The 25782-nt window shown below is 35.1% G+C and overlaps 1 protein-coding gene across 1 annotated transcript in view; it reads right to left on the bottom strand.

Moving 5' to 3' along the window:
• Positions 1-25782, bottom strand: part of LOC135202409 (serine/threonine-protein kinase Genghis Khan-like) — a 366963-nt gene that overhangs the window by 70531 nt on the left and 270650 nt on the right. The window contains 17 exon segments of the mRNA XM_064231803.1: positions 4629-4753; positions 10416-10574; positions 11112-11253; positions 11399-11493; positions 11495-11566; positions 12170-12311; positions 12747-12853; positions 13782-13909; positions 14086-14291; positions 14651-14859; positions 15703-15825; positions 15998-16141; positions 17613-17630; positions 18138-18319; positions 18530-18647; positions 22409-22511; positions 23172-23340. Coding sequence (XP_064087873.1) covers positions 4629-4753; positions 10416-10574; positions 11112-11253; positions 11399-11493; positions 11495-11566; positions 12170-12311; positions 12747-12853; positions 13782-13909; positions 14086-14291; positions 14651-14859; positions 15703-15825; positions 15998-16141; positions 17613-17630; positions 18138-18319; positions 18530-18647; positions 22409-22511; positions 23172-23340 — 2242 coding nt within the window.

Below are 25782 nucleotides of genomic sequence, written 5' to 3'. Positions count from 1 at the left end.
GTTTATTGGTCAATTTAGCTTTATTATAAAATTTACAGTGGTGTTTTTGTAGAGCTTGGAATGAATTACGCAATTTACATGTAAAACGTAGTTCGAGATACGAAAAATCAGGTTACGAAGGCCGCTTCGGAACAGATTAATTTCGTAACCTGAGGCACTACTGTATTTTAAATACAAAAATCTTTCCATTTCACTCTTTTTAAATACTGTAAGGACAACTCTCTCTCTCGCTCTCCACAAGATACATATGTCATAGTGGTAACTCTCTCTCTCTCTCTCTCTCTCTCTCTCTCTCTCTCTCTCTCTCTCTCTCTCTCTCTCTCTCTCTCTCTCTCTCTCTTGGCTGCAAGTGTTAGAAGTACGTATGTATGTACGTATATACCTTTAAGGGTAATAATGTTTAAGATTACTTTGAAATTAAATTAATACAATCTTAATACAGTAATTATGATATAATTTAAGGTAAATTTGATGTAGGATGTTAAATAAAGTACGTATACATTTCGTGTGTCTATTTCTTCCCCTTTCTCTCTCTCTCTCTCTCTCTCTCTCTCTCTCTCTCTCTCTCTCTCTCTCTCTCTCTCTCTCTCTCTCTCTCTCTCAGCAAAAGAACTGATAGACAGACAAACAGATACGTGTTCAGCCCTCTCTTTCTCTCTTCTCTGTAAAAGATATATGTATTTATGGGAGGGGAAGACATGTTTCCTATAGAAGTTCATTTCAATCTTTTGATAGCATAAGGAGAAGGAGTTATTTTCTCTCTCTCTCTCTCTCGTTATTGGCTGCTTATATGTTTCTAATGGTAAAATGTTTCAGATGACTTTGAAATGATATTAATAATATCAATTCAATGGTATATTTGATGTAGGATGATACTTTAAGTATACATTTGGTATTTGAACTTTCAAGATAGGCAGATATAAGCAATTTTAGAGGGGAGTTCTAACTATTCGCGGGGGTGTCTGGTACCCATCCCCCGCAAATAGGGGGGAACACTGTATAACGTTGCTAATGATACTTTTATCATTTCCTATGCTTTTTTTCATAACTAGAAGATATGATAAATAAATAGATGGAGGAAAAGTTAGCAGTTTGAAAAAGGTGACTTTTTTTTATCTCTCTTTCATACTAGGCCAAGATTTACCAGTAAGTTCATCAAATTTGACATTAAAAATATGTAGAACTACCATGCAAACCATAGTAAATGATTAGACAAATGAAATTCCACATTTTCATTGAAGAGGTATTACATATGGTAAAATATCTGGCTGTGACACTGTCTAAGGCATTGTTAGCCCCTTCCCTCTCAAATTTTTTATACCAAATTCCAGTCTTTATGAAGCATATTTTTTTATTGTTTATTTCTAAAGTATATGCTAAAGTGATAAATCACCTGGAATATTTCTTCAGAAAAAAACATTTTTAAGTCAGGATAGTCTTCAACTATTACATAACTTCTCAAGGCCGAGTTTTCTCGGAAACTATACAAAACCAAGGAAAATTAAAATTAAAGAATATATTTATTGCATTTTCATCTATATTTTCATTCTTTCATAATTCTTCAGTATAATTTATCACATGATAAATGCAGGCTGTGCGGGAGAGGGAGGTTTATCATCCGAAATTATTATTCTTTGCCAGCCTTGGTTATCAGGAATATTATCATCATCATCTTCATCTGAAGTATCAGAGTATTCTGATATCGTATCACCATCACTTTCACTCCCTGAATCGTCCATTCCATTATAATACTCTGTATCACTCTCACTTCTCATGATAGTTATATCAAAAATAATAAAATAAAAATCCACAAAAAACAATAGAAGTCCTGACTGATGAAAGGATGTATCTCAAATGGCCAAGCGACACCAAGATAGCTACAATTTTCTATAAGAAGGCACTTATATCCATAGAAAATGGCTTTCTGATGGCGGGAGACTAATATAAACAACAGCCGAGTTTATTCGGAGTTGCTAGGAAGATATAACAGAATTTCGCGTATACTCGCGCTTACTGAAGTATGACGGTTATCTTAAACTCGAGAATACACGGGGTTGAGCAGGAAGAGGTTAACATGTCTAGGGCACCGTAAGTGGATTGTGGCGCCTGTAGACTTTTGAATTTCTGTTAGCGATAGTTTTTGGTTAGCGTTAGGACCGCAGGAATGTAACGCATGTTGTTAACCAAGGGCTGCCTGTATTTGAAAGTATTACTTACTTTGATATCATGATTAAAATTTATTATGCAAAGTTAACTTACATTATCAACTACATTAAGGATATTAACCCTCAAACGCCGAATGGACGTATTTTACGTCAACATTTTTTGTCTCTCAGGTGCCGATTGGACATAGTTTATGTCGACATACAAAAGTTTTTTTAAAAATTAGCGGAAAAACTCTTGAATCACGCGCCTTGGGGGATGCTGGGAGCTCACGGATCAAGGTGTTCTTTTGTTTACAATCACTGCGCAGGCGCGCAAGCGCGAATTTGTTTCTTGCCGCACTAAAAAGTATCAGTGACACATCTTTGAAATTATTTCGTCACTTTGACATAATTTTTGTACCATTTTAAATTAGCCATTACATGGAGTAATATATATGAAAATGTGCGCATTTTTATGTAGAATACAACAAAAAAATACTCATGATTGTAGCTTTTATCAGTTTTGAGATATTTTCATATAAATAACGATAAGTGCCAAAATTTCAACCTTCGGTCAACTTTGACTCTACCGAAATGGTCAAAAAACGCAATTGTAAGCTAAAACTCTTATATTTTAGTAATATTCAATCATTTACCTTCATTTTGCAACAAATTGGAAGTCTCTAGCATAATATTTTGATTTGTGGTGAATTTAAGAAAAAACTTTTTCCTTACGTCCGCGCGGTAACTTTTCCGAAAAAATCATACATGAGAATGTGGTAATGTTTGCCCCTTGTTACATAAAGTTTTATGTATGGAAATGTGCACAATTTTATGCACAATACAACTAAAAATAACCCATGGTTGTAGCTTTTATCAGTTTTGAAATATTTCCATATAAAAAATGATGTGACAAATTTTCGACCTTCGGTCAACTTTGACTCTACCGGTCGAAAAACGCAATTGAAAGCTAAAACTCTTATATTCTAGTAATATTCAAGCATTTACCTTCATTTTACAACAAATTGTAAGTCTCAAGCACAATATTTTGATTAATGGTGAATTTATGAAAAAAATAACATTTTCTTTACGACTGCGCAGTAACTCTTCCGAAAAAATCATTTGTGCGATTGTGGTAAGGTTTGCACCATTTTAAATTAGCTGTTACATAAAGTTTTATATATAAAAATGTGCGCAATTTCATGTAGAATACAAAAAAAATAATTGAAGGTTGTAGCTTTTCTCATTTTCGAAATATTTGCATATAAATCACGATAAATAGAAAAAAAACCACGTTCGGTCAACTTTGACTCTACCGAAATGGTCTAAAAATGCAATTGTAAGCTAAAACTCTTACAGTCTAGTAACATTCAGTCATTTATCTTCATCTTAAAACAAATTCGAAGTCTCTAGCACAATATTTAGATTTATGGTGAATTTTAAAAAAACTTTCCTTCCCTCCGCGCGCGGATTCTCCGCCGCAAATCTCCAAAATGCGTACGTCGCATTCTCAGAATATTTGCTCCGTTTCATATTAGGCATTTCATAGAGTTTTATATATGAAAATGTGCGCAATTTCATATAGAATAAAACTAAAAATATTTGAAGGTTGTAGCTTTTCTAATTTCCTAAATAATTGCATATAAAAAAAATATATAAAAAATTCGACATTCTGTCAACTTTAACTCATCCAAAATGGTCGAAAACTGCAATTGTAAGCTAATACTCTTACAGTATAGTAATATGCAATCATTTGTCTTCATTTTGAAAGAAATTGGAAGTCTCTAGGACAATATTTAGATTTATGGTGAATTTTTGAAAAAAATATTTGTTTACGTCCGCGTGTTACGAATTCATGCATTATTTTGTGATAATATTTTCTCTGTGTTGCTTTTATCGTTTTACAATGTGTTATATACCAAAATGATCGCACTTTAGTGTACATTACAACGAAAAAAAATAACTCGTTACCTTTAACCGTTTTGCGCTTAGCGCGATTTGAATACAATTATATATGAAAATTTGTTTTCGAGCTATCATATATCGCATTATTTATATATGATAATTATAATTTTTTTTTCATTTCTGATGGTCGCATACTAAACTTCAGGCAATGACAAAATAAGGAGCAAAAAATGAACTCTTAATCTTGAAAACTAAGCGCACTGTGATTTTTTGAAAAAAATATTTTTTCCGCTTCCGTGCTCACTCCGAGACCGCCTCAGCACACGGAAGACGATTTTTAATATACCCCTTCGGCGTTTAAGGGTTAATAAATTCTTATACGTTAACTTTCACTTGTCACCGTTCAGCACTAAATGAGTTATGGTAAATACACAAATTATACAGCAGTCTTTAAAACTGCTCTCAATTTCTCCCTCAACTTACTGAAATAAAAGTTCCCAAGTAATTTTCAATTTATAACTTTTAAATAAGAAAAACTTCAATTTAAATTCCTAAGGACAGTAAACATATTGCACATACCACTGGATGATCTCGGTAATCTGGGCTTCCCACTGGGCTATTGATTCCTTCTTGTTACGAAGGTCATCATATTCTTCTTCCAGAGCTCGTCGTTCATTCTGCATTCTGTTGACATTATCAGTGAGCTGCAAAAGTAACAGCACGATTAAAATTTAGTACATTGCACTAAACAACTCATGTAAAGTACTCAATATTCACTAAAGGGAATACAACCTACCACCATCACCAGTATGAAATTATTTCAATTATACAGTAGTACCTGGTACTTCGAACTTAATCCATTCCAGAAGGCTGTTCAAAGTACGATTTGTTCGAAATATCAAATAAATATCCCCATAAAAATAAAGAGAATCAGATCATTCATTCCAGCCAACCCAAAAAGTCCCCCTTTTAACATTTTTTATATTATTAATTTCAAAAGTTGAATTAAGAGTGTAATGAAGCAGTACGTTATAAGAAGCAAAATTTTCTCAAATTTTATTTTTTCTCTGTGATTTACAAACTGTTTGGTAAAAATGGTGCCGGCTGGCTGGGGGATGGAGGGAGGAGACAGGAACCCTTTGAGCAAACCAAATTGGCTGCAGTATGCAATGGTTGATAATAAAATCAATTTCATTCACATATTAGGTACAAGGATAATCAAAAGAATCGATAGTATGTGTGTTTGTATGTAAGAGAGAGAGAGAGAGAGAGAGAGAGAGAGAGAGAGAGAGAGAGAGAGAGAGAGAGAGAGAGAGAGTAATTAGCATGTTTACACTTCAATCTTAAGTGCACAAAAGAGATTAATTATGTGCACGAAAGAGATTAATTATGCCACAATACATCCACTTACTGTTGGCAAACGGCAGACTTTTAAAACAAACATGAGGATTTTGCAAACAAACAAGTAGTAACTCAAGAACACAGGAAAAGGAAAGAGATCAAATAACTTTTCACAAGGAAGCCGCTTAAACAAACAATTGAAGGCATGCAGAATCTGAAAGCGGTGCCAGTTTGTTTATTACAGGGCTGAGTTACTTTTACAGTACTAAAATAAATCATAAAAAGCAATTGTCACTAGATTGGTATATTACTGTAACAAAAATAAAAGTGATTTGGGCAGATCGAATGTAAGTGAAAGAAATGGGCGAATAATCATCCCAGATCAGCTGATAAGTCAATGGGAAGCAGAGCCGTTCTCCTCCCCCCCCCCTCTCTCTCTCTCTCTCTCTCTCTCTCTCTCTCTCTCTCTCTCTCTCTCTCTCTCTCTCTCTCTCTCTCTCTCTCTCTCTCAGCACACCAAACACTGACTCAAGAAAGCTATTTTTTTTTCTTTTCTTTTTTTACTGTATTAAATTTGTTTTCATGTTTTATCATTATGTTAAATTTATTGTGAAATAACATTTAAATTTCTATGCGAATTGGTATTGCTTTTATGTACATATTACAATAAGGATTTTACTGTCTCTTCTCTCCTCAACAATACCATGATGGACGATAACTTAAAATCATAAAATCATTCATTCATTATTCCTAAAACATATAAATGCTCTCTCCCTCTCCTCAAGTTAGCTGTGTATCACCGCAATGACGGATGATTTTGTTAATCATTTGTGCTAAATTTGATTGTGAAAAGCTTTGTTCTTTCATTTACTGTTTGGTTAATACTGTTACACTAGACAGTCTCACTTGGAGCACCAAACATTGGTTCAATTGCTTTTACATACATACAGTAATATTTTAACTCTCCCTTCTTCGTCTCTCCTCAACATATCAACACTCCCTTGTTCAGTCTCAAGTGAGCTGGGCGTGAAGTCACCACGGTTACCTACTATTTTACACATCTTTTATGCTAAATGTAATATTGAAAGCTAAATTTTATATTATATGCTTTATACTTTTATTTATTTTGTCGAATATTGTTATCATTAACTATATATTGTAAATGAAAAAATGAATTTAATACAGTTTAATTTACAATACCCAGTGGGTCATCTAATACAAGTATAAACTAGACAATCAGTCAGTTCAAAGTACGAGCATTTGTTCGACACGATACAAAATTTTCTGGAAAATTTGTTAAAAAAACGGAAAGTTCAACATAAACGTTCAACAAACGAGGTACCACTGTACTATAATACCCATATGCAACTACCCTTCATGCTTGAGACATTAGGAAATAATTAATTTTCTCAATGATGCAGCATGGATAGAAGCTTTATGGTTTATTTACCTTCCACTTATTTAACAGAAAATACATAGCTTTCATGTAATCTTAAAATATGTACTTTTTAATAAAACTAAAATCTGACCCCCACCATTGAATACTAAAATTTAACTGAACCTGTTAACTTTATATTTTTAAGCATGTCAATAATCTAGTGACAAAATCTTTAATCCTAAAATAGTAATACTGTCTTCTTTAGGTGTAGTTAGCGGTCTTGTTACATCACTTCATAATAAAAATATATTCACTTGCAGAAAACACTTTTCTCATCACTGAATTAGGTAGAAGTTTTGCTCCTGTCCACAAGAGCGCTAGTGACAAAATCACACTAAAGTTTAAATTATTTACTCTGACTTACAACTGCAGTTTGCTTTTCACTGTGATATCTTTGTAATCCATTGTAGCTGAAAGGAGGACCCCGAATCCCACATGATAGGCAACTTAACCCTTAAACGCCGAAGCGGTAAAAAAAAAAAATGTCTCCCGTGTGCCGGAGACGTTTCAGAGTGAGCGCGGGAGCGGAAAAAATATTTTTTTCAAAAAAATCATAGCGCGCTTAGTTTTTTCAAGATTAAGAGTTCATTTTTGGCTCCTTTTTTTCATTGCCTGAAGTTTAGTAAATGCAACCATCAGAAAATGAAAAAAATTATCAATTATCATCATTATAAAATAATGCGATATATGATAGCGCAAAAACGAAATTTCATATATAATTGTATTCAAATCGCGCTGTGCGCAAAACGGTTGAAGGTAACAAGTTACTTTTTTTCGTTGTAATGTACACTTTAAATGCGATCATTTTTTGGGATATAAACAAACATTGTAAAACGATAAAAGCAACACAGAGAAAAATATTATCACAAAATAATGCATGAATTCGTAACGCGCAGACGTAAACAAAGTATTTTTTTCAAAAATTCACCAATAAAATCTAAATATTGTCCTAGAGACTTCCAATTTCGTTTCAAAAATGAAGACAAATGATTGAATATTACTATACTGTAAGATATTAGCTTACAAATGCAGTTTTCGACCATATCTGACGAGTTAAAGTTGACCGATGTCGAATTTTTTTTTATATATTTTTTTTATATGCAATTATTTCGGAGAAATAAGAAAAGCTACAACTTTCAAATATTTTTCGTTTTATTCTACATGAAATTGCGCACATTTTCATATATAAAACTCTATGAAATGCCTAATATGAAACGGATCAAATATTCCGAGAATGGGACTTACGCTATTTCGGAGATTTGTGGCGGAGAATCCGCGCGCGGAGGGAAGGAAAGTTTTTTTTTAAAAATTCACCATAAATTTAATTATTGTGCTAGAGACTTCGAATTTGTTTCACGATGAAGATAAATGACTGAATATTACTAGGACTGTAAGAGTTTTACCTTACAATTGCGTTTTTCGACCATTTCGGTTAGAGTCAAATTTGACAGACGTGGTTTTTTTTTCTATTTATCGTGATTTATATGCAAATATTTCGAAAATGAGAAAAGCTACAACCTTCAACTTTTTTTTGTGTATATTATACATGAAATTGCGCACATTTTCATATATAAAACGTTATGTAACGGCTAATTTAAAATGGTGCAAACATTACCACAATCGCACGTATGATTTTCGGAAAGTGTTACCGCGCGGACGTAAAGAAAATGTTATTTTTTTCATAAATTCACCATAAATTCGAAATATTTTGCTAGAGACTTCCAATTTGTTGCAAAATGAAGGTAAATGCTTGAATTTACCATAGAATATAAGCGTTTTTAGCTTACAATTGCGTTTTTCGACCATTTCGTTAGTCAAAATTGACCGAAGGTTGAAAATTTGTCACTTATCATTTTTTATATGAAAATATTTCAAAATTGAATAAAAGCTACAAACCATGGGTTGTTTTTAGTTGTATTGGCATGAAATTGCGCACATTTTCATATATAAAACTTTATGTAACGGCTAATTTAAAATGGTGCAAACATTACCACAATCGCATGTATGATTATTTTCGGAAGAGTTACCGCGCGGACGTAAGGAAAAAGTTTTTTCTTAAATTCACCATAAATCGAAATATTGTGCTAGAGACTTCCAATTAGTTGCAAAATTAAGTTAAATGATTGAATATTACTAAAATATAAGAGTTTTAGCTTACAATTGCGTTTTTCGACCATTTCGGTAGAGTCAAATTTGACCGAAGGTTGAAATTTTGGCACTTATCGTTATTTATATGAAAATATCTCAAAACTGATAAAAGCTACAATCATGAGTATTTTTTTGTTGTATTCTACATACAAATGCGTACATTTTCATATATAATAGTCCATGTAACGGCTAATTTAAAATGGTAAAAAAATTATGTCAAAGTGACGAAATAATTTCCGGTTGTGTCACAGATACTTTTTAGTGCGGCAAGAAAGAAATTCGCGCTTGCGCGCCTGCGTAACGATTGTAAACAAAACAACACCTTGATCCGTGAACTCCCAGCATCCCCCAAGGCGCGTGATTCAAGAGTTTTCGGCTGGTAGGCCTAAAAGTATTTTTCCGCGAATTTTTAAAAAAACTTTTGTATGTCGACGTAAAATACGTCCAGACGGCACCCGAGAGACAAAAAATGTCGACGTAAAATACGTCCAGTCGGCGTTTAAGGGTTAACTTTATCTTGTAAAATTACTTCTCTGCGTGTACTATGTTTGATCAGAAAATCATGATATTCTCAGTCATGAAAGATACTTCAAAAAGTGAGAGCTGAGACACAAATCTTAAACCAGTACCTCCAATGCTGCCAATTCACAAACATCTTGAGCAAAGATGGTTAAGGTAAATTTATTTGTACATATAAGACACCAATTGCAAAAAAAAAAAAATACCACTTGCTTTTACATATGACCAATCTACCAATTTAAAATATAATTCCTTTAACATCAGAAGTTATTTATATTTTTGCAAAGCCTCAAGTAATGAGGTTCTTGAAAATATTTATACATACTTACAAATTCCTTACCAGCGGCCTTTCCCCAGATATGAAAGACTACCATATTCTCTATTTTTCATTGTTCTAACCCCTAATTCAGACCTCTTTCCTTCCTTTTGTTCCTCTTCTCCTTATTCACATTATTATTCCCATTAACATTATTACTTCATCTGTTCTTTCTTTCCTCCCATCTTTTTGGCCATTCTTTTCCGATTATTCAATACCTTCATCTGACTCTTATACTTAATCCTCTTCAACTTTGTATCAGCCCCAATTTGTTTTACAATATAGGTTGAAGTAAAGGCCATGCACTTGTTTCTTCACCCCTCACTCGCACATCTTAAAAGGGATACTTTTGTCCCACCTGGCTATTGCCTTTCTAGAAATTATTCCTACTCTGAATTTCACTTCATTATACATGAACTCAAAGGTCACCCTATAGAAACTAATCATTCTCCCATTCAAACAATGATCCGTAATTCTGTAAGTCTGTCTGTTATCCAAATTCAGTCATGAAGAAACTAACTCCTGACTGATGACCAGCAACATATAACCACTTAGCTTTGATTATCATATGGTAATATTTTAAAGATACAAGAAAAATACTCACTCTCTCCACATCTTCTAGGAGCTTCTTGTTATCTTCCAGCAGCATAGCCTTCTCACGGTCATGTCTTCGTTTCACATCCATCACAGAGTCCTCTTGTTCTTCTGTTCTCTTTTCTAATTCACTACGCAACACTTCAACTTTCTTATTCAATGCAGTCACCTGAAGTATAAAACAAGTCCACTCTAATCAAGGGAGCATTTTCCTTCTGAATAAAAAAAACAAATACAAAAATGATGCAAGTCACTGCATATTCCAACCTAGAATATTCAGTTAATCCCATAAATCAAATTCTAATTACGGGAAAATAAGTAATAGTCTAAACTGAAGTCCCGTTTTTTACATCATGCAGACCATCCCTTATAACAAAAAGCTTATGTTCAATAATATACCCAGCCATACTGTGCCTCAAAAACCCAGTTACCAAAAGTACTGTCCTTCTCCCATTTCCTTTTGGGCTTCCTCTATACCACCTTGTTACTGTCACTAAAATTTCTATTCACATAAATGCACAACAATCAATAAATTGACTGTTGAAAGGTTGATATAAATTATTAATCATAACAAAAATGACAATGTCATTTTTTAAAACTAGGCTGAGCAACGAAGACACATAAGACAGAACAAATTCTTGAATTGTTAATAGGGACAACTGGATATGTAATTCTACACATCTGTAAAAAGTCACCAAATACTGACCTCATTCTGCAATGTTTTCTTACTGGATTCAGCCTCTGCAAGTTGATCTCGTAATGCTGCCATTTCATGAGTGTGTCGGAGGGCTTGCTGTTGTGCTCTCTCTTCTTGGTCAACACAAACTCTCTCTAAATCTGCTTTTAACCTGAGGAATTTTCAACAACACAAATTAAAATCAGCCCAACTTCAAAAGTCTAGTGGAAATATAGTTTAACCTGTCTTCATAAACATTTCTAATTAACTAATAAACTTTTTAATTGATTAAAATGGGAAAATAAAGAGAGCTGTACCTGGTGACCTCCTGTGATGCTTCTATGGAATTAAGGGATGGACTTCTACCCTGCGACCTTTGGTTCATCTTTTCTAACTCTCCCTCAATACTGCGGCGTGTACTCCTCAGAGCGTTCTCGTAACTTGCGTTCTTTCGTGGCTTCTGCTTCAGCCTCTTCAAACCGGCCCTGTGTAATTGGTCATTGCAATGAGCTATATTAACACATTCATGCACAGCAATACATCAAGCCCATTATATGCTCAGAGCTACAACAAATATCTCAATCATTTCTTGTGTATACTTATGAAGTAATCAAATTTTTTGTCATTAACATTTCCAACTTATTTCAAACAAAACTCAAACATTTTATTCTAATTGTACAGTACATGTTTATCAGTAATGCTGTGGCGCTTGAACAAATGACAGTGTATCTATTCAACATACAAGGATGATACTTTTTATAGTTAGTTCATGAAGTTCGTGTGTTGTTAAGCATAATGACCCCCATGTTTAACAGCATGATGATAATAACAAATCTGTTATTCACAGAGTTATGTAATCTAGTAGAAACCTCATGGTGAATGTGTACATACAATGTTATTATAAGCAATTATTTTACCAACATTAATTTCATAACAAACTGCTGGTGACACATCAACGAAGCTTTCATAAGGATATAACAGAATATTTTCATCACTGAGTTAGATCTTATTACACTCAGAACATTCTTTAAAGGTAAAATATGGCACCAGCAAAACAACGAAAATAAATTTTCTGATGGAATAATTACCTCTAACTCTCGCCGAAGCTTCTCTGCTCGTCTCAAATCTTGTCGCAGTGTATCTATCTTCTGCATAGCTGTTTCCAGTTCTTCTTCTTTATCTCGAACTTGTCTCGACATCTTTTGCTTTTGATTCCTGAGCTCTGTTAACCTGAAATTAATTTGCAGTCAATTAAATACTATTCAGTTTTTTTCTGACCTATCAACATTTTTGCAAATGTCCAGAAAAAATGTTTACTAACATGGCAGAGCTCTCATACATTTCCTAATAATCTGAGAATTCTCTAGCTGTTTCATACTTCATAATGTATGGGAGTATGATCCTCCAAAATCTGACTCATGTTTTACAAAATGTCAAGTCACTTTTTTATAACTATTCTCTTAAAACCATGAACATAAGAAATTGCTACTTGATCTAATTAGTGTTGATATACATATATATGTATGGGTATCCACATATACAACCAGCTGGCCAACAAGCAGACTAGAATGTTCTCATCTCAACAAGTGCAGTTGGATGAAGCACAACTAACAAGAGAAGTACTCTACCAGAATAAACCTCAACTATGAGATGAATAGAACGCACTTATCTGAAACTTCGCTGTATTCCGACATGGCCAACTTGCGCTGTGAAAGGGCATCTTGAAGCTCTTTAGTCTGAAGAGTTAGTTTTTCTTGAATTTCTGCCATTTCCTGAAAGAATGAATATGATAAAAATTATGACCTAATATTTTCTCTGATTCTAAAGATAAGAAAATGAAAAGTAAGGTAAATGGGTACACCTTTACTATGGAGTACAACAAAAAGACCAATTTTGACATCATATCTCAAGAGATGATATGAGCAGACTTATGCTTGTATGTAAAGCTAGTGGCAGATTTCAAATTTTCCAATCAAGGGGTCAAGTTTCAAAATATCATAACAATAGATTAGATGTTATGAACCTCCGAGCTAAATCAATAAGTTATTAAGCATTTTCACCACAGGAATCACCAAAAGATTTGTTCTTAAACAAAAGGTGAAAATCACAGCATGAACAAGTTAACAATGAACAGACAAAATTAAATAAATAGTAGATTTTTTTCTAACATTTTCCTAAAAAATAAGACATTTAACAATACAGTAAAACTTTATCCATAGTCTTATTTTTTTCTAATTATCAATACTGACAAACGGACATAAGTCATACAACAGCCCAACTGTGAAAGGTAGAAAGTGTTGCACTTGCAAGCAAACTTTTGAGAACAATACAAAGGAAGTGTCAGGACAGAATAACCAAACAGAAGACAGGAGAAGAAACTAGACTACAGTACACTTTAATCAATTTGTAAATCTGAGCAGAAGAAAGCAGACGAAGCGAAGCATCTTGACAGCAGAAGTACCAAGTTGATTGCTAAAGGAAGACGACATGAGAGAGTTAAACCTTGGAAGACATCCGAGAACAATGAACAACAGAGTGGGAGAGGAATACAATATTAGGATGACCTAAGGGAACTGGGCACAAACAATTGAATGACCGATTTATTTATATGGGTAAGATTATAATTAAAACAGTAAGCTTACTTAACTCATAGTTCATAAAAAAGTAAATTTCTAAAGTCACAAAAGTGAGCTTGCTTACCCTTGCAGTATTCTCCTTTTCTTGGGTGAAGGCCTTTATCTGACGATCTAACTCTTTCATTTTCATGTCTGTTTCACTGTCAATTTCACCTCCTCTTCTCTTAAACGTATTTAGTTCTGTTGTTAATTCTGTCAAGGAGCAAACAAACAAATTTTGAAACTCACAATATCCAAAGTTTACCTTAAATTAATAAACTCAAATGAAAATAAGTTTACATTAGTTTTGATCTCATTCAATACTTAGTGCTAAGCAACAATTTTGTAAATTATGCACAGGAGACACGAAGCCAAACAATAAGACTCGCCTCTATTTTGCTTGGTTAACATCTGTACTTGATCCAAGAGACGCTTCACCTCTTCGCTGGAAGATGTACTATCAGGTCTGTCTGCACCTTTTTCCAACTCGAGACGCTTTGTCCGTCTCTCAAAAGAAATGACATCAGTAGCATTTTCAAAATGAACTGATGCAGTTAGTGATAAGGTTAACAGACAACCTTTATCACTAATTTTGCTGAAAAGACATAATGCCAATCAAGTGAAAAGTACTTCTTATGTACACTTATAACAAAGACACAAAGAGAAAAATAAAAAGGCATTTACACCATTCCACCATTCATTTGGCAAAATTAATATTTTCCAGTTAATGCATAATCAAAATTAGGCAGATAAATAAAAGTCATCGATTCTCTCTTAAATCAGTTTACTTTATATATGAGCTGATGGATATCCAAAGCAATGTCCTATAAATACAAAAGCTAATTACAGAGGAGAAAATGTAAAGACATAAGCTGAATACAGAGAAGAAAATGGTAACAATAGAGAACTACATTTATGCAAGTATACAACACAATGAGCAACAGGTTTACATACCTTCCCTGAGTGAATGAAAACCCAACAAAGGGTAAATGTAGAGCACTAAAGGCCGGATTTGCTGGAGGGGGACAGGCATCTTGGCTTCTTGCTTCAGTTTCATCCACATCAAAGTTACTAGTGTCTGTTGGACTTGAAACTTCTGGGATATAAGGCGCGGTGCTATCCCGCAATGTTTCCCAGTCTACACCAGCAAACCATGCATGATTCTGAAACACCAGGTCCACTAATCAATCTTCTACAAATGTCTAGCAGACATTATTTACTCATGTCCCAATGCAGAAAATCTTTGTCAAAATGAAAGGAAATCATTCCATTTAGCTTAGCTTCTTTGCTATTATTTTGCTCAATGCTTTTAATTTCAAAATTTAAATTGTCAAAAATACCACGGTTTATACTATATTGTTTATTCTAAGGGAATGTTTATGATATGTCTTTTCTATTAGCCAAGGTCAGTCAAAGCAAATGTGATGCAGTATTTTTACCAGTTACTGAGTAACACGTTTCACAAACTTCAGTACCTTCACTGCTTTTGGTGGCATCACAGTTATACTTTTGACAGGATTTACCCTGTTAAATATCACAAACAATTTTCTCAAATGCCAGCCTATGCCACAGCACTCTTCCATAGTTGTGGATCTGAGTTCCAATGCTCAAGGCTAAAACTAAATACTTAATAAGTGTATTCATTCTCATTTGTTTTTAGTCTTTCAAGCTTTAACGTTTTACTTTTACGTATTTGGTCTGGTCCTTTGTTTATCACATACAAGATGTCTATTCAGTGGAAGCTTACTTTGGAAGTTCAAGCAATTTTGTCCTGCCTCATAAGAATGTACTGTACTCTCATAACACATTAATAATACAGTACTATTTAATTAAACGTTGGGTCAGCCAATGGAATAAAGTACTGAGTACATGAGCAAGTATAACATGAAGCCCTGCATTTCTTAAAAGGCATTCTAAAATTTAATAACACCAGCTTTGTTAAAAGTAAAAAATAAAATTCATAAACCTTTCCTTGTCAACCAAGTCTTTTACAACTACGTACATACCTTAAAGTCACTAATGCCATTTTTTCCTAATCTATACTCGGAGGAACATATAAGTTGTCGCATAAGATCCTTTGCTTCTTCAGTGACATCGTATCCTAAATCAGTTGGGAAGTCAAAGCAATTCTGGAGAGGATGAATATAGCAAAGCTTTAGACTGATGGACATGTAATTGACTGACATGTAATTGCCGTTTACTACAAATGGATAACAAAAAACATTATATAACAGAAAGATACTTTCAAACACAATAATGATATATGAACTCCAAAGTATTCAGCTAATCCCTTGGACTTACCTTATGATTCATAATTTTTCCGTAAGTCTCTACTAAGGATTCTGCATAGAAAGGAGTTTCTCCAAACAACATTTCGTACATACAGACACCTAAAGACCACCAATCACATTCCCGACCATATCGGCCCTGTCCATCTTCCATAGCCTACAACAAAATAAGTCTATTAATACATCTGATAATGGCACAATAAACAAAAGTGAAAAACATTATGTTAGATGCAACTAGTAGAAAAATATCCATGAAAAATCATATAATTGCACAGGAAAAGTGAAAACTCATCACATCATGTGTGTTTTTGGGAGTCAAAAGTATATTTTTCATGTCTATTCTACAAGTGTGTTATCTATTATAACTGTTAAGACATTCTGACATAAACTGCACATGGGTAAAGAGCAAATGCACCCGCAAAAATACATACATACATAGATGTGTATGTATGATATATACTATAAACATATAACCCATGTGTACTTTACATACACAGTGCATATATAGAGTAAATAGCCATGATATACTTACAGTAGGAAATAAAATCCTATAAGATACAAACATGGTACGTTTATCATTATCCAAAAGCATAAGGTACACATATTAGTCATGACTAAACAGACTAGGACGTTAATGAACTCTATGGACTAGAACTGAATGGCGGGCATATCACCAACATGCCTCACATACAAAAGGGCAGAGAAAAGTCTGGAGAAGCCAAGATGCATACCATGGATGGGATAATCATGTAGCGTAATCCTTTACTAGGTGGAAGAGCTATCTCTTCTTAGCTGCCTCAAATCAAGTCAAAATGTATTTTATTTACTTCCGATGTAAGTATTGTACTAAATACTGTACTAGATTTATGACATATATTATCTGCTGCAATTCCACGACCACCATCATTCCTTTCCTTTACTATTAGGCGATGTTTAAATCTAGTCATCTCCATTCCCCACTTTCTTAACATGTGCTAAATCACTAAGAAAGCCAACTGATGGTATATGCACCAAGCTCCAGTGTATCCCATGTTTCATGTCTGGCAGAGCTTGTCTCCTCCTCTGCTAATGAGCCAGGGACCAACACGATCACAGAGGTAGGTCAGGTGTAAGAGCAAACTAAACCTCACGCACTTTGGTCAATACTGCAAATGTGGACTTGGCTGGAAACGTATGTACTTGCAATTTTTTTGATGTATCATACAATGAATATACAGTTCAGGGATTGGCTGTGTATTATACACCCTATATGCACAACTACATTATGCAGTACTGCACTGAATAATGATCTTTAAGTCTGGCATTCTTCCAAAAAATTAAAATTGATGTAGGTAGCATGCTATAGGACTAAACACAGAACACACAGCCAAAACCAAAAATGCAGCATCACCAGTGTCACTGTATTTAATCATAAGTAATATATATGAATACTGTATATACAGTATGAAACGATAAGTATTGTCAATCAATTTTGTTGTTGTGAGGGAAGCAAGAAGCATCTATAAGGGTTTTGAGCAGCCACTCAGCCTGTTTTGTCTTAATAGAACTAAAATCCCGGTCTTTGTCCAGTCACCACACGGACTTACGGTACAGATTCACCACGGAAAGTACGACTGCTGTCAACAAACCTGTCCCTCTCCCATGGCCTAAAGGAAGGAATATTTAACTGTAAAATTTAAGTGTGATGACATAAAATTTGCAAAAGAGATCAGTTATCATGGGAATCATCTACAAAACATTCAGCGATCGTGGACAAAACATGTACAGTATGTGAAATATTGCAAAACGTACACTGTAATGCACTGGTATACAGTGCTGATATCAATCTACGCTGATAAAAACGTGAAAAATATTTCATAAGAGATTAAAGGCAATTTAAATGACTAAGGTCATATATCAGAATAATATAAGTGTATTAAACAAATTTCTGGGTATGACAGAACACTAACCTAGAACCAGGCCATACTACCTGATCTCTTCTTGTTACGTAATTTTAATTCCAACAAGGATACAAGGCTAACAAAGAATTCAGTTTACATAAGATGTAATGTAACCACTCAAAAACAAAACTATATATAAATAGCAGAAAGAATGAGTGGAGGAAAGTATACGTATGTGAAGCGAGAGGGTAGAAAAATACAAGAAGGCAATACCCTAAGAATTTCTGGAGATATATAATCCGGCGTTCCAACAGCCACGTTACTCTGAACAGTGCCATCTTCTTGAAGTCGAAGACACGAGCCAAAGTCTGCCAATCGTATGTGGCCATTTGCATCTAAAAGTACATTATCTGGCTTGATGTCTCGGTGTACATATCGCAACTGGTGTATAGAATCTGAAAATTATACAGAAAATGCAATCAAGTATTCTAGGTGTCAAGGCTGATATTAAAAAAAAAAATCATAAGTTAAAAAGATACAAAGTATAAACACTGAAAAGTATCAGAAAGATAGCACTTATAATGGTTATTATGTTAAAAGGAAATTTTATTCACTTCCAAATACTGAGCATATTGTGTTAAATGAACCACTGCACACAACCTTACCTATGGCAAGGATCATTTCAGCTATGTAGAATCTTGCCATGTCTTCAGGTAGCCTGTCTTCAAATTTACTTAATAACGTTAGAAGATCACCTCCACAATAATAATCCATTACCAAATACTGTAACAGAAAGGATGATCAGAGTAAAACATAGGTAACAATTAGCTCTTAACTTTAAAGCTATATAAATATACAAACATTCAGAAATTCTTCCTACCCCAAAAACTGTATGATGAAGTATGAAGTAATCGTTAAACAAAACTCATTAAAACAGAAAGAAATAACTTTATTTTCAGAATGCATATACAACCATCTTGGTCAAACATAACATACACTATTGTAAGGACCTTTGTACAACACATTACTACTATACAATATAGAATTCCTTGCAATCTTAGTTTACTGGGATGAAGTTATAACTACAGTACAGTGGACTCCCAGTATTCACGTTCTCTGGATTCACGGACTCACGCATTCGCGGATTTTCCTCTGAAACATATCCTACCATTATTCGTAGGAAATTTGCCTATTCGCGTATTTTTCTATGAGAAATATCCACAAATTCCTGCTTTTTTATCAATTTCATCAGGAAATGCACTTTTTGTGATAAAACTACTGAAAAACCAGGTACAGTAGGGCCTCAATAATCACGGCGATAGGGTCCAGAACCCCCGTGATAAGTAAATACCAATGTTATCCTGGTACTCCCCCCTCAAAAATTGCTTAAAACTGCCTACTTTAATAATTAACCCACCCAAGACCACTATTCCAATGTTTATAACTGCCTACTTTAGTTCAAACACCAAAATACATACTATTGTACATATGTAGCCTACTAGCCTATGGATTACAGCCAGAAGCTTACACATGCATGTGCTATTACATACTCATGTGGGCCTCTTTTCTTTTACAAGGAAAGAGGGAGAGGTAAGAGAAATATCAAAATTATGTAAATCATATGGATAATCACCATCGATCTGTTGATAAAGATGGCAACGATTTTGCAGTGTAATCGGATGAATAATAAAGATAATGTTACCAGCAGCATGCAGCAAAACATCTCTTCCCTTCTTCACAACACGTTAATATATTACACGTAATTACCTTTATCTAACGTTCAGGCTTCTTTCCCATAAGAGTAAAAGAATCAGGGCTTTTGGATGCCACATAATTAACTCGTTTATATGGGTACAATTTAAAGAACACAGCGAACACTACTTCAGTAACATAAACAAAACATGGGTTCGCCAGTGTTGCAAAAAGGGAATGGCAATTTCTTGCTAGATTTTGCTCCATAAAGTGCTAAAAAATTCACATCATACACAACAACGCCACCCAGCCAATTTCAACCGATTGCTCTTTTTTTCGATTCAAACATGTTTCTAACATATACAGTGTACTTTTACATTACGTTACATAATTCCTAATAATTTCGAAACCTATTCTGTTCAATTCCTGAAAATGGTTTTGCAAGATTTTGTTCTTTTTTCTTACATGATATATCAAACATGGTATAATAAATGAAATATTCAATTTAACATTACAAAGACTTATGTCAAAATATGTATGCTAGATGTATTTGAAAACAAATGCAAGTTTTCCTGCCAGATGCTAGATTGAAAATTTTCTTGCTAATTACCTCAAAAAACTGTAAGTTGGTAACACTGGACTCAACAGATCCGTGCATTGTACTACTACGCAATTGTACATTAGTTATGTGAAGATGGTGTTAGTAGTACAAATAATAGTTTTTGTATCATCAAAAATATCAAAATAAACTAAGTCGCAAAGCCGATTCTATGACATTTTTCCTAAGCGCATAGCCTAAAAGGAAAACGTTATTTTGTTTGTTTCGTCACTGCCACAAGTAAGAACTCACACATCCTAACGTCTAATTATGTTAATTACGGTAATTGCTGTAATTTGTTGTTTACAGTATCAAAAGTTGTATCACTAGTGATTCACTTGAATAACCTGGTTTTACCATTAATATTGGTTACAAATGTTTTCTTTAGTGTCGATAGTTGTGACTGTAGTCGACTATCAACACTTCAAGTTAGTCTATCATTAAAAATATCACAGGATTTTAAGTTGTCACAGAATGCCTCTTACTTTATATATTTTCAACAATCTTAAGTTCAATTGTGATTCTTACTGTTTTCCCTCGCCAAATGAGCATGGGAACATCACCTATTAGTGGCGAGTCACTGAACCACTTTTGTTTACAAAAATCATATGATTCCTAACAATGCAGAGTACATATGATCATTCTAAACTGTTATTTACTACCAAAATAACGATGATATTTTGTATTGAAAATGAATGTGACGTATATTCCAAACATTATTACTACCATGACTAGTACTATTAAAATTTCTAAAGATAATCTTGCTGTAAACGCTACCATAATTTTATGTTCATATATGTACATACATTTTGTCAGCTGGCTGGCCTTGCAAAGATAAAAGCTGATTTCACTGATATAGAATTACTCCACGAATAGCCTTTTTATTATAAAGATATGACGATAATACATAGGGTAAAAAATGGTTTTACGTATTTCATGTACTACACCAATAGCAAACAACAATACGATAATCTATGACATGTTTGTATGACTGCATTGTTCAGAGAAGTTATATACGGATACTACCAAAATAATAATACTACCAAAATAATAATAAAGTTCAAATTAAATTTTAGCCTTAATGTTACTACTACTGTAATTACACTACTACTATTAAAATTTCTAAAAGGTTATCAAATAAAGGCCGCTGTAACGCAACCGTATACATACTAAATTGTCGTAACTTTATATGTTTACATTTTGTGGCTGGCCACTCAAGATTATAAGTTAAGTAGTTATGTGGAATTATTCCTTAAATAGACTATTTATTCAGAAGATATGCCTACAATATATAAGGCGAGAATGGTTTTATTACCTTTATTGTCAGTTAATATCATAAATGCAAATCTGTTCATGTATGTTGGTGGTTATCGCATTGCAACTAGGCTTAGCCTACCAATGAATGTCATGAATAAACCTTGAATAGGCTATTTACTATGAAGATATGCCAATAATATAAAAGGTGAGAATGGTTTTATTACCTTTATTGTCAGTTAATATCATAATGCAAATCTGTTCATGTACGTTGGTGGTTATCGCATTGCAACTAGGCTTAGCCTACCAATGAATGTCATAAATAAACCTTGAATAGGCTATTTACTATGAAGATATGCCAATAATATATAAGGTGAGAATGGTTTTATTACCTTTATTGTCAGTTAATATCATAATGTGAGTCTTTTCATGTATGTTGGTTGTTATCAGACCATAGCCGAGGCTTAGGCTAGCAATAAACATCTCATACACAACATGGACAAACCCGTAATGCTGTGATTCATACCAGCGATATAGCATGAGAAGCGGTCCAAGAAAAAACCTGTGAATAACTGATTCTGTGATTGCTGATCTGCAACTAAGCAATGCCCCACTGTATAAAAAAAAAATTTTTTTAACTAACAAAATAGCCCGATTTAAGAACTTTTATAGGACTTCCAACTATTCATGGGGGGTCTGGTACACATCCCCCTGCAAATACAGGGGGGACCACTGTATATACATACAGTAATAAAAAGATTTTCTTTATACACCACAAGTTCAACTTACATGAGAACTGAAAACAGTTCCTAGAGCGAGTCAAAATTTGAATAGCAATGACCACTAAAGGCTAGGGTAAGTGCTGCATCAAATTGAGGAATTTATGTATACAATGCTTATAAAAACAAACATTTGGGAGAATTCTTACTAAAGGTGCACTAACTTCATTAATCTTATGTCTGAATAGACTCACATGGAGAAAAGGAACAACCATACTTACTAAATTATTATCATCCTGAAAGGCATAATGTAAATTGGTTATCCACCGGCGATCACCATATACCAACACATCTCTCTCCTCATGAAAACACGCAGTCTCCGCTCTTGAAAAAGGAAAAAGGATGTTCTTTTTACTTACATAATTACAAATGCTATTTACAAATGCTCAGGCATGTTCACTTTTTTTTTAACCTCAACATAAACTCTACACAAGAGTCAAAAAACAAAACTTAGGTAACTTACAAAAGGGCTTATCCTGGGTTTCAAAATTTCCTGAAACCTACACAATTTTCATTGTCCCCTTCCCATGAATCAAGCAAAAAAGATTCCATTTACAAAATATACTTAAGTACTTCTAGTGAACTAGTCTTTCCTTTAATAACCATACCCTCAATCATCAAAATCCATTCTAAAAACCTCTGAAAGGGAAACTGAGAGTAAAAAGGTTTTAAAGTTGTAACAGGAGGAAAACCTTGCAGTTGCACTGCAAAACAATTGTTAGCTGAGGGTGGAAAGGCAGATGGAGGAAAGAAAATGGAGTAAAGAAAATATGAAAAGATACAGTGCAATGAATGAAAGAAGTGCAGCTAGGGCATGAAGGGACACTCCAAAGAACCTTAAGCAAGGCCTACAATGCATATCATGAGATGCACTGACAGCACTAACCCTCTGTGAAGAGAATACAGGGAAGTGACAGAGCATCTCTGGCAACCCTAAGGCTTAATCAGTTAGTGAGAAACAAAAGAATATAGTATATGTCATACCTCTTGAGCATCTCCCATTTATTCAATATCTTCATTGCGAAGACTTGCTCAGTGCCCTTGAGCTTCACAACACAGACCTCACCGAAGGCACCTCTTCCGATGACTTTAATCACCTCGAAGTCATCGCGGGAGAGTCGAAGAGCCTTCACTCTCTGCACCACCGGTTTTACTGAAAGAGAGAAGAGACAAAAAGATTAGTTTTTCTTATTGATGTACAGCAACTTCAGCAGATGTTGATATAAAATAAGGACATATGCAATATATTCAATACCACTTATTGGAAGCAGTTTCAGTTCACTGTTGCTCTTGAATCTAAAATATCATGGTGAGAAAATAAACAATATAGTGAGAAAATAAACAATATACTTTTCTTTCCACGAGTACAATTAAACTATCAGGACAGTAAATAATTAGTTTCAATTCATACATAAATACTGAGATTAGAAGCTAACGATTAGCCTCACATGTCATCCCAAATTTTAAAAAATTCACAAGCAAGTGGCTGTTGCCATGCAGGGGTGACAGGTCCCACCCACTGCAACGGGAGCTCACGAGCAACAGAAGCCAATGGTCACCTTCCCTTGTTCCCTCTTCATCAAGAACCACTCTTTGACTATTTTCAAAGGTTTCCTGGAGGAGATGGAAAGAACCATCTTGGGAAGGAGAGCGAGTTCGAGTTGATTCTTCAACATCAGGAACAAGGAGGCAGCAGAAACAGGTGTACATAGTAGGGGTGAAGAACCCCGGATAACTCTCCAGGAGAAAACAGAGTAAAGCCTTGTATGCCAACAATTGAGCCAAATCTTGATCCTCATCCTCCAAAGAAAATGGAGAAAGATCGCTGGCCATCTTAGAGGAATCTCCTTCCGGAGGAGCTTTCTTGACATAACTCATGATCTCTTCAGTGGTGCGAGAGGGGGGTCATCTGATCAAGACGCTAGGGTCTGCTGTTGTCGATGGGTGACCTGTATTGAAGCATAAGGGGGAGTGAGGTGCAGATCCAAAGCAGGTCCAGATGCGAGTTGAACGGGTGCAGAAGCAGAAACATCACAGGAGCAGGAGCGGGCCTTGCAGGAACAAGAGCAGTCAGAGTGGGAGCGAGAACTGGTGGCGCAGGAGCCAGTGGTGAGCAGGCAGTCACAGGAGATAGGAGCGTGCCTGAGACTAGGCTCTCGGGAGCGCGAGCCTCACACCAAGTCAGTTGCTCAGGTGACAAGTATCTCGCAAAGAGCTTCTGAAGTTTGGAGTCCTTTGGAGACAGCAGCACAGGTGAGTTCCACGAATAAAAAGGAAACTGTACGAGAGCAAATACTGAGGGCTCGAACCCATAACTACATGAGGGAAGGGCGAGGTCTTAAGAGTCCTTATGCCACTTGATTGGCACCAAGGACTCGGGCGCCGAATCACGCACACCTTTTCAATGGCATAGAAGCATCCACATAGCATCTACAACGCCTGTGATCAGACTCCCGAAGGCAGTCGGTTGCATCCTGGGACTTCACAAGAAGACCGACAGAGGGGGCAGCAGCCCATGGGCAAACCCCATCAACCTCCCTTGGGCCTCTGGTGCAGAGAAGCAGGACAGCGACCTTTGTCTAGGAGAGCCGATTGGACGAGCAACCACCTCCTCCACTGACACTTCACTTGGCACAACACTCTTCACTGTGTCCATGAGGATTCTTAAGAGATGCCCCCCAACTCCAAAACTGAACTTATTATTAGGTTGAACTTATTGTCATACTTAAGAGTTAATCCTAAACTCTAAACTGGCAATGGCATCGGATTCGGAAGCATGGGAGCTAAGCACTGGAGTAGGAGGGGGGAGAAGGAGGACAGGCAAAAGATTGTTACCAGGAGTAGAAGGAAGAGCCAGACTGGAGTCTGCCTTAGGCCTAAGGGAAGAATCCCTACTAACACAAGCCCACTTTCGGCTCTGGCAGTCTTCTTCCTGATCCAGTCCTTTTCTAACATATTTAGGCGAGATTCTAAAAACTTCCACCTACTTGTATCGCACTCCTTACACTCATCACAGGTAAGATTGCTCGTACATACCTGTCCTCTACAATTGCAGCACATTCTGTGTGCATCATAACACACCTTGGTCAATCTAGTCTTGCAGCCTTCACTACAACAGTGAAGACTGGAAGCACTAGAATCAGACATACTAAAATTCTAAAACTAAAATAAGAAAAAAGCTAAAGTTAATGCAACCAAGCCAACAGCAACAGATGAAAATACAACTAAAAGAGGGTACATCACCGACTTTAACAAGCTATCAAAAAAATGGTGAACATGAATTCAGGAGCAAGACGATGTGTTGTCAGTTGGCAGGCATGGATAACAATGATGCCATTGGCTTCTGTCGCTCGCAAGCTCCCATTGTGGTGGGCGGGACACCTGCATCGCAACAGTCACTTGCAAGTGAATTTTTAAAATTTAAGAGCCGTGCGAGGCCAATCATTAAGCAAGTAATTACTTGGTAAGTTACCTTTATAAAAACTGAAATTAGAAATATGGGTATAAATACATCAGGGGCAATGCCCTCCCATTTACATAGTTCTTCAATATCAATGCAACAAATCTGGTTACCTGGTGAATTCTAAAATAACAA

Source organism: Macrobrachium nipponense, chromosome 30 (assembly GCF_015104395.2).
Source record: "Macrobrachium nipponense isolate FS-2020 chromosome 30, ASM1510439v2, whole genome shotgun sequence".
NCBI lineage: Eukaryota > Metazoa > Arthropoda > Malacostraca > Decapoda > Palaemonidae > Macrobrachium > Macrobrachium nipponense.
The sequence above is the reverse complement of the archived record's forward strand: the minus strand, read 5'-3'. Positions and strand labels throughout refer to the sequence as shown.